At 38.3% G+C, this 13200-nt stretch overlaps 1 protein-coding gene across 3 annotated transcripts in view; it reads right to left on the minus strand.

The window, feature by feature from the left end:
- LOC127575757 (protein furry homolog) overlaps positions 1 to 13200 on the minus strand; it is a 230122-nt gene that overhangs the window by 186773 nt on the left and 30149 nt on the right. For all 3 annotated transcript variants that reach the window (XM_052025806.1, XM_052025805.1, XM_052025807.1), the window contains exon 2: positions 4190 to 4389. In XM_052025806.1, coding sequence (XP_051881766.1) covers positions 4190 to 4389 — 200 coding nt within the window. The remainder of the gene's footprint in view (positions 1 to 4189; positions 4390 to 13200) is intronic.

Genomic DNA, 13200 nt, shown 5'->3' on the forward strand with positions numbered 1-13200 from the left:
AATTTCCTCCAACTGTGAGCAAAAAACTGCTGGAGGAACTCTAGATGAGGGTCGAGACGAAAGGTCTCAACCCAAATCGTCGACTGTCAATTTCCCTCCACAGATGCCGCCTGACCTACTGAGTTCCTCCAGCAGTTTGTTTTTTGCCCTGAATTCCAGCATTTGCAGTCTCTTGTGTCTCTGATTAATGTTATTTTCCCTAATTTCCTACCCTCCATTTAAAATGACTTCTTAATTTCACTGCATGCCTTATTTTGCCTGTGAATTTGTTTTTTTTTTCCTTCAGGCAGTCCCTTGATCAAGGATGACTTGCTTCACTCTTCTTTTGTGGTTTTGAGTGGCTGATAAGCCAATATGGGAACTGCAGACTCTTCCACAGATTGGACATCAAGTGTCTAATGGGGCGAGCAGGTGGGCAATGTGTGAGTTGCTGAGTTCTTTCTGCTATTCATACAAGGCTTTTGTGTGCTCCTGATGTATGCACTTGAGGTTCTCAAACAATCCCAAATGGTCCTCCACTTTGAGAGGTTATTGGCAAGAGTTTCCATGGAGTCAGTGAAAATGTTGGATTTCTTTGAGGAGACTTTGAACACATCCTTGAATCTTGTTCTCTATCCACCTGGTAATCTCTTCCCCTAACAGAGCTTGGAATAGAGTGTCTATTTTGGGAGTCTGGCATCAGGCATGTGAAAGTAGCCTGCCCAATGGAGCCATCTTGGCCTTATCAGTTACCTCAGAATCCACAGAACTAAAGTGTGAGCAGGTCATCTTCGATCCTGAGAGACCATCTAAGAATAGCAGCATCCCTAGTGTCTATAAGCTAGCACTTTAAGCTTTTATGCTGACTCCTACTAACCATCAAAGATGTTTCTATACTTTCTCCCCTCTAACACAAGCGATTTCTATGCCTTGCAGTTTCAAATTATCCATTCAGCTGTATCTGCTGTTTCCCATTTTCCTGTTTTTCCACAGAGTCAAACTTTCCCCTTAGTCTTAGGTTTTCTTATCAAATGCCTCATGCTCTCTTCAAATTCACATTGTCCAAGAGACTTATCTTTTGTTCCTTTGATGCTATTCACAATAATGGGAAAATGCCTATGTTTCTAGGCCAACACCTCTTTAACTTTTAATTGACTGTGATATTCAATTAAATTTTAATATGAATTTAACTAGGTCATATCAATTATGCACAGTTGCTAACTCTGGCACTAGATACAATTGTGGTCTTATGAAACAAGTAACTAATTAACAATGTTCTGAGATCACATGGGTATTGGAAACATGCGACTTCTTTGTTGGAAATGTATTTTTCAAGTGTACTTGCATTGCATCACATTGTGACCGTTTTCCTTTTTAGCAGGCTTTGTCTTGCGGGAGCTAAACTAGCAGATAGGCCTGTTTGTCTCTCCTCTGCCCAATTTAATTTATAATTAAAATGCTGGAGTTTCAAAAAAGTGCTGAAATTTATAGGAATATATTTAAATTACTCACAGCAAGGATATCTCATGTTTCTATGCAATGAGCCAGCTCATATGAAATAGATGCATCTGAGAATGTATTAGCTTGTCGTTGAAAGACAGATCTTACAATTAATGAATCAGCATAAAGGAAAATAATGTAAATTTAAACCAGAAGCAAAAGCAATAACAGAAAATAAAAATCAGAGAGCAAATTGCAAAGGTAGAAACAGGTAAGCTAATAAATCAATATAAAATAATTTAGCAGAAGGGATCACAGACAGCAGGAAAAAGTGAGTAGAAGAGAAAATCAAACCGACCGGTGGTAATTGGAAAATAGTCTTAAGCATGGGAACTTTTTTGATCCCACAAAGGCCGTCAACACCTCTTAATAGTCATTTCCTTCCTTATATGTTTCCTCTGGAGTACCAGGGAAACATACAAGGAAGGAATTGACTATTAAACTAGCACATAACTTTCCAGTGTGCTTTGAAGACTCTCTTTCAGATATGTGGGCAAAGAGGGATGTTCTTCGTCCTAAGAAGTGGTAAGGCTTTCTGATAGCAACTCTACTGCAATGCAAAACATACAATGGAGACCATTATTCAGAGCATTAGCTTCCCTGACATAGCTAGAATAAGAAAAGTTTAATGACCTTACTAGAGCTGCTGCAAAATGAATACTGGTTTTTTATCCTCTGCTCTCACTGCAAGCTGCAATACTCTTCGTACTGCACTCATACACAATTACCAAATCACATCTCATCAGGACTCCTCTCTTCACATTGAAACAGTTACCTTTTTTAGAATCAATACCCTTCTGATCATTTCCTACAAATTACAAGTCAGTTAGATCACTACAACAAGCAAATTCAACAGGCACATTCTGCAGATACCTCACAAAACTGTTTCTAAAAGAATGTTTCATGCAGGATAAGGTCTACCACCATTCCAGATAGCATACTGCATACAAAGGAAATGGAGTCTGCCGATCCATTCCAAAAAAACACACCTGATGCAAGCAGAAGAGAAATCAAATCTATGTCAGCTTACAATTACAATCTCACTAGCTATTTTTATACCAATTTTTTGTGCCTTTATTACATTTGAAGGTCAGATCTCTGTCAGAATTTGCAAGTCTTATCTGCAACTACTATCTTCAAATCCTGCCACGTTTCCCTGCCCATCACCTTGAATAAACCAGTGTTATCATTGGAGTGGACAACCATTGACTGACAATGAAATACTACACCTTGGGTTCATTTCAATTCTGATTCCATAGTCATTTCATTTGCAAATTCAATACTCCCTTCCTGGGTTTTATTCTCCATTGTCTGTCTTCATCAGTTCCTTCCACTCAGTCATGCAGCTTGATTCTTCAAAAGAGAAAAGCAGGTCTTTTTCCATCACGTCATTTCCTAAGTGCTGGGACTTCATTTAAGTTCCAGTTCCAACTAATAACTCATCGTAGTTTTCCAGTTCAATGCACTGTCACAGTCTGTCTCTCTAGTGCTTTTCCTAATAGCCACCCCATTTTTTGGTACAGACTCGTGGTTGCATTGGTGATTCGCCCAGGCACTTCCAGTCTCCACTTTCACCAATGCTGCACTTCATTGCCCATTTTTTCCTTCCTTTCCCTTGAATCGGAATCAGGTTTATTATCACTGACATATGGTTTGTCCTGAAATTTGTTGTTTTGCGGCAGCAGCACAGTGCAGGACGTAAAGACATAAAAATTACTATAAGTTACAAAAATAAATAAATAGTGCAAAAAGGGAATAACAAGGTAGTGTTCATGGACTATTCAGAAATCTGATGACGGAGGGGAAGAAGCTGTTCCTGAAACTGCTGAAGCAAATGCAAGCTTGTGATTTGAGGTTCAATGATTATTCCGTTAACATTAGTTTCAGATGAAGGAGAAGGTATTTCCAGCTTTTCATTGCATTCATTCACAAGGCTTGAGAAATTTTCAAGTTCAAAGATTGATGACATTGTCTTGCATAGTGATGTCTCTTATTTACTCCTCCACAATCTTTCAGTGGCATATCGTCACTTTCCTCTACATCTTTCACAAGAGCAGCACTTCCCCTGGATAGAGGAGAATTCTTCTAATTAGGTCCCTTCATGTACTTAATAACTCTGAAAGGAGATAAGCATCTCATCAGGGAACACTACATGAAGACCCAAGAATGTCTTAGACACCATATCCTGCACCTTTGACCTCTTCCTGTAGTGAGTGCAACAGGTCACACTTGCAAAGAGATACAGAACAAGAGGAAGCTTGCTGGAAAGCCAGTTCTGCTCTAAACTCTGCTGAGGAAGTCAGAGATGCAGGATATAGTGTCTAGGCATTGAGGAACTTCATACAAACAGTTTAATCTGGTGTTGGAAGGCAGGTGGCTGAGTAGGAAGTTAAGGCTCTGTCTAAGGATAATGTATGTCACTGCTGGAGGAAAATGGTGCTTTATAAGTGGAAAGGTCGAGAGTACTGTGAAGTAGGAGTGTCAGTGCTGCAAATAATCTAATACAATTTACCAGAAGGCCATCTTTGCACAGATGAGTGAAATAATGTGGTATTGCCACTATAGTACTTAAGAAAAATTTAGGAAAAGAGGTTCCATCTCTCAGTACTAAACCATTTACTTTAATCTCTGAAGAACATCACTACCAATTAACAAATTAATAAAATACTAATTTTGTAAGACCACTGGCTGAAATCTTAACCTAACTTACCAGCGGTTCTGCCATGATGATTCGAATCTTTCGTTCAGCCTGAGTAGTAAAGTTGGCAAATATGCTTTTTAAGACATATTCTCCTGACTTAATGTCAGGATCAACATTGATGGGCATCATAATTGGTGGTCCTCTGTCACCTTGTGTACTGCTCGCAGGTGTTGTTGGTGGTTTTATGTATCCGTTGCCGACTGGAGAAGCTGGAAAAAAAATAGAAGAGTCAGTAAACTTCCTGCACACAAAGTTGTACACAAACTTTAAAACATATTTTACAGGTGTTTTCCACTGATTTTTTCCTTTGCTTTCTTTACAGGTTAAATATCCAGAAGTTCCAACACTGATATTTTTCAAGCACAAATATAACTGATATAATTTTGTGTTGTATATTGCTCTATGCCAAAAAAATTGGGGAGGATCATATTCGTCTATATCTCTGCCCTGAATAAACATACTTATGTTGGCTGAGTGTGGAGGCAGTGAACATGCAGGGGTTTATTGCAGTTATACCCGCTGAATGTTGCCATTTCAGATTAGGACCACCACCAATTGTCAACACAAGGTAGCCCAATGTACTGCCAGGAATCAAAAAATGCATAACTGGTTTATTGCTTCTTATATCCCCTGTTCTGGCCCAGAAGCTATCAATGCTACAAAACTTGACCACACATATTACACTGACCATGATTTTAACTCCACTCACCCAGCAGGAATGGTGCGGGTACAAGGTAGTTACAAGCAGAAAATTCACTTACTACTTCATTCCCTTCACAAACTATTTAATCCTGACTTGAACAGAACAACTCACTCAGGTCAGGGATGACCTGCTAGAAACTGGCAGGTGAATGAGGAATATATTTAAATTGGGGATCTATGATATCAAAGCTATTTTAACTGGACATAAAGTAAGTCATACATAGTTACAAAATAACTCAACTGACAACAGTAATCCATCAGTTGGGACTCTACATAATCCTCATATGCTCTAGTACACACAGACTCACTCATCACTACTTTAAGCCTTCCTCAGAGCCTCACAGTTCTCACTGTAATATCTCAGTTTCCACATTCTACTGGCTATTCAAGCTATTCAACCTATTCAACCATGATAAACATTTCATCCAATAAACTTGCCTTTCTCTTGTTATAGAAGATGATGTATAATATGAACAATGGGCATAGCCTGCATCCATTAGCTCACTATTCTGGACTCATTACTGGTTTAGTCAGTGATAGTTCAGAATTTAATGAAGAGGATAATATGCTTACACTAAAGTTCCTCATATTATATCACTATAGTTATGAAAGTATCCACCTTTTAGAAGCCCCTTCCCATCACTGTGACCCTATCCAGTGACATTCTTCTTTAAGAAAGCCTGGAACTCCCATTGACCAAACAGCACCACCTAAGCAAGAGGACAATGAAACAGCTGGGGCCTCACTAATTGATCTGACAGTCTCAACCACCAGGCTGGATACCGGCACGTTACGTGGCAGAGAGAGTGCCTTAAACATAGGAAAAGGACATAATGAATCATTGGGAAAGCCGATAGCAAGGAAATGACACAAGGTTGACCCGCCAATGGCACCCTACAGTGTGAATCTGCATAGAAATTTTCCAAGACTTAGTGAGGACATTTTCGGATGAATGAGCATGCATAACAAGAAAACTTGCATGAAATGTCAATGAGTAGGAGCACGGGATGGGTAATGGAATGGAGTCCAGCTCCAACCTTGAAAAAGGCTTTGTACAATATCCAGAACCTATTTTTTCCAACCACCATGCAGCAGTAGGTTGCCAAGTTTTCAGCATAACCAGAAGCCATACAAAAGTCAGTCTCAGGCTTCTGGTATAGAATCTCAGACAATTGCCACCGTGTTTATTCAGAGAGGCATCAATATGTCATAGCAATGGAGCAACCCATCCTCCAGCAGATTACTAGGATTCTTAATATGGTGCCAGAATGGCAGTAACTGGATACAGCATGAATGGGCAGTCTTCACTCAGGAAGCCACCACTGCCAGGATACTTACTGTTATCTTTCAGTCATCTACACCAGAATGCTGCCATTCACAGCAAATGGTTAACATTATGTGAGAATGGCTACTGCAATACTTAGGAATAATAAGACAGGCAAAAGTATGCAAAAGACATGCACTAAAGGTATATGCAAGGGCAATCAGTTAATAACTGTTTTTATATTTGATTGGATGTATAAATTTGGTTTGGAAAGTTGACTTCCTTGCATTTTGTCTTCATCAATAATGGTCAAGTAGTTCTGGAATTGATCAGCAACAGAGGGAAGATAAGGAACTATGATAGAATGAATAATGTTTGTTCCTTTTGTTTTACACATATGAAATGCTGACAAAGCTATCCTTAAGAATATGATAGGTTGAAGAGCGCTATTGGTAATCCTTGGATATAACTAGTAAGGTCATTTTAAGTCTGAGATTGATCTGTAGTGATTAATAAGATGTGTATATGAATGCAAATTAGTGAGGTGGATGGGAGGTGGTTTCAATAAGAATATTGAATGAATGTTGTAAGCTTTCATCAATACCAATGCAGAAATTTCACAAAAGGGCTTCCCCAAACATGACAATAGGAAACCCTATGTCACAGAACATGCATAAAATCTCAGCTCCACAGCCTGACCTCCAAAAGAAATCATGCTGCGGATGACAGGGTACAACAGAAAATTAATATTTGAATTAACTGTTTAAAAAAAAGGGGAAAAAGGAGGAAAAGTCAGTTCTGGTCATGGCTGGGATTGCTGAAGGGGCAAGGGGTGGATGAGGGTCAGAACAGATGTCGAACAAGTGATGAAGGAACTGTGAAATACAAACAAATGGTACACTACAAGTGGAAACATAAATATGCTACAGGAAGCTCTTTTGGGGAACTACTTCCTCCACTGTTAGAAACACCAAAATCCCAATAGTGCTTGGCACTTGCTTTATCATCATGCTTTCACTGAACTCATTATACCTCACAATATTACACAGTCAGGCAAGGACAGTGTTGCATATAGCATTCACAACTAGATTAAGCTGGGATTCTGCTCTAGGAGTGGAAAGCAGTGGAATGGGCAAAATGTGGCTCGCAGCAGGAAAATGTGAAGAAAGGGATGAGGCTATGCGGACAAACATAAGCAAATTCCACACAATAATAAAATTTGTGTACAATACTTTAAGTTAAACAAAATCAATTGAAAGTCTGAATTTTGTAACAGTTGTAATATGAAGAATTTTAATTTTCTAAGCACTCAATTGTCCAAGGTGACACACATGGAACTGTTGACATGACAGCTGTAAGTTCTGTAGATATTAACACCTATACCATTATACACCATGGTGAACATGAACATAGTGCAACTCACATGGGAAGCTATTACAGAGCCTTCTTGCTCCAATAAGCTGTTTATGGGGATTGCATTGACTAGATTACTGCATATCCATTTCCTTTGTGGTATCTAGGGTCACAGACTGACAGACGGAAGACAGCAAAATTGAATACTGTCTGGCCCTATTTCTGTTTACTTTTACATTAGTGTCGGAAATGGCAGAAAATGGCTTTGCTTACACGAAGAGAAAAACCAAGTTGGAGCAACTATGCAATGGATGGACTCAACCTGATTTTCCAATTGTTTCAGTATCTATTAGACCTGATGAAGGGAGACTACAGAAGAGAATGCAAAGTGTAATGTTTTAATGCATCTGTGTGTCTGTTGCTCCTTGTTTCACAAATGTCACTAATCAGCAATGTATACATTTTCTATTGACAAGTCATAGGTAATGATAATCAGGGTGTCCTACATATACACGTTTACACAAATATGCAACTTGATATGACAATACTTGAAATGTCAAAATATTATCAAAGATTTCCCTATTGCTGCCCATGGGCAGCAGAGCCCAGGGCAGCATGATAGCATAGCAGTTAGCGTAACACTATTACAACACCAGCAACCTGGGTTCAATTCCCGCCGCTGTCTGTAAGGAGTTTGTACGTTCTCCCCGTGTCTGCATGGGTCTCCTCCGGGTGCTCCGGTTTCCTCCCACATTCCAAAGATGTACCGGTTAGGAAGTTGCATGCTATGTTGGTGCCGGAAGCATGGCGACACTTGTGGGCTGCCCCCAGAACACTCTATGCAAAAGATGCATTTCACTGTGTTTTGATGTACGTGTGACTAATAAAGATATCATATCAGATGTGAGATTGGACAACTCTAGTTATACAGTTTCTCTTTCTTCCAACTACTTCCTACCTTGTATAATAAGATTTAACAAAAACAGAAAAAGTATCTCTCAACAAATTTTCTGCTTGTTTCATTGAATACAACTTATTTCTGCACAACAGAGTTGTGTAAAACTCACCTGACAATGACAGAGGTTCATGTGGTTTTCTATGTCAGAGTCTGAGTAAGAGCTTGAAGAGCATTGTTTTCTGCAGGTTTTAAAGGATTCTGATTTATTTTGTTTCAATCAGCTTCACAGAAAACACATTAAATTTACATTCCACAAACTGAGGTTTGCCACTGTAAAATTGTGCCCCAGTCTGGCAAAATCTCCTAACAGGAACTGTCGGACCTATGTTCAGCACTAGGCTACTATTTCAATATACTTTGATACTTGTTCCCTATGGCAGAAAGACAGTGCTTATTGTAACACCTCAAATGACTATAAAATATTTAAATACAATCTTAAAATGAAGGCTTTAAAAACACTTCTAATGTAAATTAATTTGAATCAGACATTGGAAATACAGTTTTCCTGAAGCATTCTGCTGTTACCTGACATATTCGTACAAGCATCACAAGGGTAATCTGATATCGTCAGTCAGTGGATCCTTATTTAGAACAGCAGTGACCATCAACACGAAGGAAAATAAATTCATTTCATATAAGCTTGCCAGCCCAGAATTCAATCTCCCTGTGTAAATAGAGTACTAGACTCTTTTTAGTGCAAGGTAATTTTGTGTAAACTTCAAATGAAGTTTAACTTTGTAACTTTACCTCAATGATCCTACGAAGTATTGTAACTGTTTCAGTTTCTGTTCTGAAACTTTATATTAGCTTAAAAATTAGAACTTCTTTGTACTATGGCTAATTATAATGTAATAATTCCTGGCAGTTGTTAGTAGATTTTATGTTCTAAATAATAAAAACTACAAAAAAGAACAGTGGCAAAGCAGCATTCAAATAACTGATAAGTGACAGAATCAATGAAACGGCAACTAGTAAAAGTTTAAAACACTGAGTGTTGACATGTTTATTATAGTTAAGTTTCCAATTCAGAAAAAGAGTATGATTTTTAATAACTTCTTTCACAATACTTGACTATCTATCTGCACTCTATAGTAGCATTCATTTTGTTGCTTTAGTGTTTCTACATGCTTTGCCAGATCACCCTGGTATCACATTAAGAATTTCTCTCTTGCCTACAGTTGACAAGTTCTGTTTCACACAAATACCAAAAACACCTATAGTACAGAGTACCTACCAAGCCCTTTTATCAAGCTGATCACAGTGGACTTCCTCCAACAGGCTGCTGTAATCTCCATGAGCTCCAGTTTATCTGAGGAATTCAATTGCTAAAATTCTGAGCTAAAAAGCTATGTATAAATATTTGTTCTACCATTTTGTCACCCATTTCCTGTGGTAAGTGACGTACATTATGAAACTATCCAGTTTTCTTGGCAAATATTTCTTTTACAATCAGTTCTGAAGGGGTGTTTTGTTGCAATACAGTCTAAGCCCTTCTGCCCAGCAGTTGAGCTTTCCACAACTGAAGGTCAGAGAAAGGATAATTTTTAGCTGAGGCACACACTGATGGACTATAACATGTATAGTGGCTGCATGTCTATATTTATCCAGCACATACTAGGCTATGGATTACTGAAATGTCTACAAGTGTGAGTGGCACTATTATATTTATCATACAAAATGGTGAACATGCCAGGTTTTATAAATTCAATACACTACTTTTAAGAAATGCCACTAAACACTGTCAATTCCTACAGTGTTAAAAACATGCAGTTCAAGCAAATACCTGCATTCGTTTGCAACAAATATAGATTTGCTAGGATTGCATTACAGAAAACCCCTGCATACAGAGTAACTACCTGATGCAGCATAAAACCAAAAATTATTTCACAAGGTTTCAATCTCTGGTTGCATAAAAACCCTGGATGTTGTTTTCTAGCCTCTCTAATCACTGTAGAAGCTGCAAACAAAACTTTCTGAAACATTATATGCCCATAAATGAAATGGCCTATTCCAAGGAAACACTAAAATAGGTTTATAGTGTAGTCCTCTACCAACTATATAGTATTATACATTAACACTTTGTAGCATCTTGCAGTCATCTTTAACCTTTAAATTATCTTTTGACATTTTTAAAACTTAACAGGAACTTATTAAGCAGTTGATACCAAATCTGGAATTCAAAGTTCTACAGTTCTCTTTTCATAATGAAATAAGTGCTAACAAAGAACTCAACACATTGAAGCTGAACATAATTTAAGTAAGAATTGAACACAATAAATCTACTTGTATCTTCATATAGATTATACCACAATGGAAACAATGTGCTTGAGTTTTTGTTCAATTTACATTTTCAGTAGAGACACGTTTTCATAAAGAGGCAAAACAAAAGAGCAACTAAGATCTGGCAGATCAGTTATGACTGGGCTCAATATTCATAATCAAACTTTAGACAGCGATTTTAAGTTCCTACTGGAAAGAAATCCACATATCACAGAAGAGATCTGGAAAATTTTCACTGCAAGTGTATGCAGGAGGGTATTTAAAAAAAAACTTACAATGGGAAACACAATATACCTTTCAAAAAGCCCTTCTTGCAGTATGTTTCCTAATGCCAATTACACTAAGGAGCCAAGTGTGACTATTTATTTCTTATTTTATCACTAGCACAGAGTGCTTAGTACCAGCTGTATTTTAAAGTGAAAAGTTTGATGGAAAAGGGGATCTGGGGAAGAAGATTAGACATGCCAGGCTTCCCAAGAGGTGTTCTGTGCCCTTCTGCCTACATCTGCACCCAAATCCAACACCTGCGAAAAAAGATAGCAAACCCCATCTTAGCAAATATTGTTAGTGGAAGTGGATAAAATGTCGGCACAACATCATGGGCCGAAGGGCCTGTATTGCGCTGTAATGTTCTATTTCCTATTGTTAGGAAAAAGCCATAAATTGAGACAAATAGGTTTAGTTTTTTCTTCTAGCTCCTAATTAATATCAATGCAGCATATTTAACTCAGTGGACATGTTCAAGAACCCCTGAAGGGAACAGCATCAGAAAATAAGGCAGTTACATTGGCATATAGGACACTTGACTTCATTAGCTGAAGCGTAGAAATATAAGAGCAGCGAGATTATGGCACAACAATACAAAACATAAATTATACCATATCTGGAGTACTGTATGCAGTTCTGATCACAACAGTATAGGAAGAATATGATTGGAGTGGAGAGGTGTAAGAGGGCCTTCACCAGGATGTTGCCTGGGATAGAGTATTTCAAGCTTGAGGGGAGACTGGATAGCCTAGATTCATTCTCCTTGGAAGGGAGAAGACTGAGGGGAGACTAAACTGAGGTATACAAAATCATGAGGAGCATATATAGCATATTCAGTTAGAAGTTTTTCTGCATAACAAAGATATCTATAACCAGAGGCCATAGGTTTAAGGTAAGGAACAGGAGATTTAGAGGGTAATTGAGGAAGAACTTTTCACCCAGAGGGTGGCTGAAATCTAGAATGCACAGTCTGAGGGGTGGTGGGGTCAGGCACTCATGAGGATAGAACATTCTTCCTCAAGTACCTCAATCTCCTGTTCTGTACCTTAAACCTATACCCTCTGGTTATAGACATCTTTTAAGGAGGAAAGTTTCTCATTGGCTACCTTGTTGGGGGCCAGCATGGAACTGATGGGCTGAATAGCCTGCATCATAATAAGTATATCAAAAAACTGAGCTAAGTTTTACAGACAGCCTACCTGCTTCAAACAGGCTAAATGGGTGTTTCCAATGTAGAGTGGATATGTTTCACTCTCCAGTTTCTATTTTGACATCTGATCAAGAAAGAGAACTCGTTTTAATTTCAAGTTCCATAATATTAAATATGCCACACTCCCTACTTGTCACATCAGTTTATTCCTGCACAGCAGTTATCCTTGCATAAATTTCACTTTGTCTCAGCAAACCTACAGTAACCTTTTTTTGATATTTCAGTGGTGTATGTACGTATTCTACTTTTAACGGTAAATTTCTTTCACCTTTTGTTTCCCATAACCTGTAAAACCATTCAAGGAATTAGGTGATGAGGTGTTTTTTTTTCCAATTATTTAATTTTGGAATTTTGTTTTCAATTCTCCACATCATACTCTGACACAATGTTCTGGAAGGAAACTGTGACCCATTCTGTTCCGCGGTACTTCCTAGGGTCCTATTATTCATTGTGGACATCCTACCTTTATTAACCCTCCTAAAATGCAATACCTCACTTTTTTTTAGGATCAAATTCCATCTACCATTGCTCTACTCATGTTACCAATTGATCAATATCAGTCTGTTGCTGAAGAATCCCCTCTTCACTCTCAACAATACCACAATTTTTGCATCATCTGCAAACTTACCAATCATGCCTCCCACATTCACATCTAGAACAATAATGCTTATTAAACTGCAAGTGTCCCAGCAATGGTCCCTACAGTATATCACTGGTCGGCACTAGTCACAGGCTGCTGAATGTTAAAACAGTTTTTTTTACTGAAAATCAAGTAGACTACATCAACTGCACTATCCTCATGGATACACTTTGTCACTTACCCACAAAATTCCATCAAATTAGTCAGAAAGCATTGCCCCTTACAAAACCGTGTAGTACATCCTTGATTAACCCCTGCCTCTCCAAATGCCGATTAATCTTCTCCCTCAGTAGATAGATTCACCAGCCTGTATTAACTTGGCTTATCCCTGCTGTCTTTCTTGAAT

The sequence above is a fragment of the Pristis pectinata genome, chromosome 11 (genome assembly GCF_009764475.1).
Source record: "Pristis pectinata isolate sPriPec2 chromosome 11, sPriPec2.1.pri, whole genome shotgun sequence".
Taxonomy (NCBI): Eukaryota; Metazoa; Chordata; class Chondrichthyes; order Rhinopristiformes; family Pristidae; genus Pristis; species Pristis pectinata.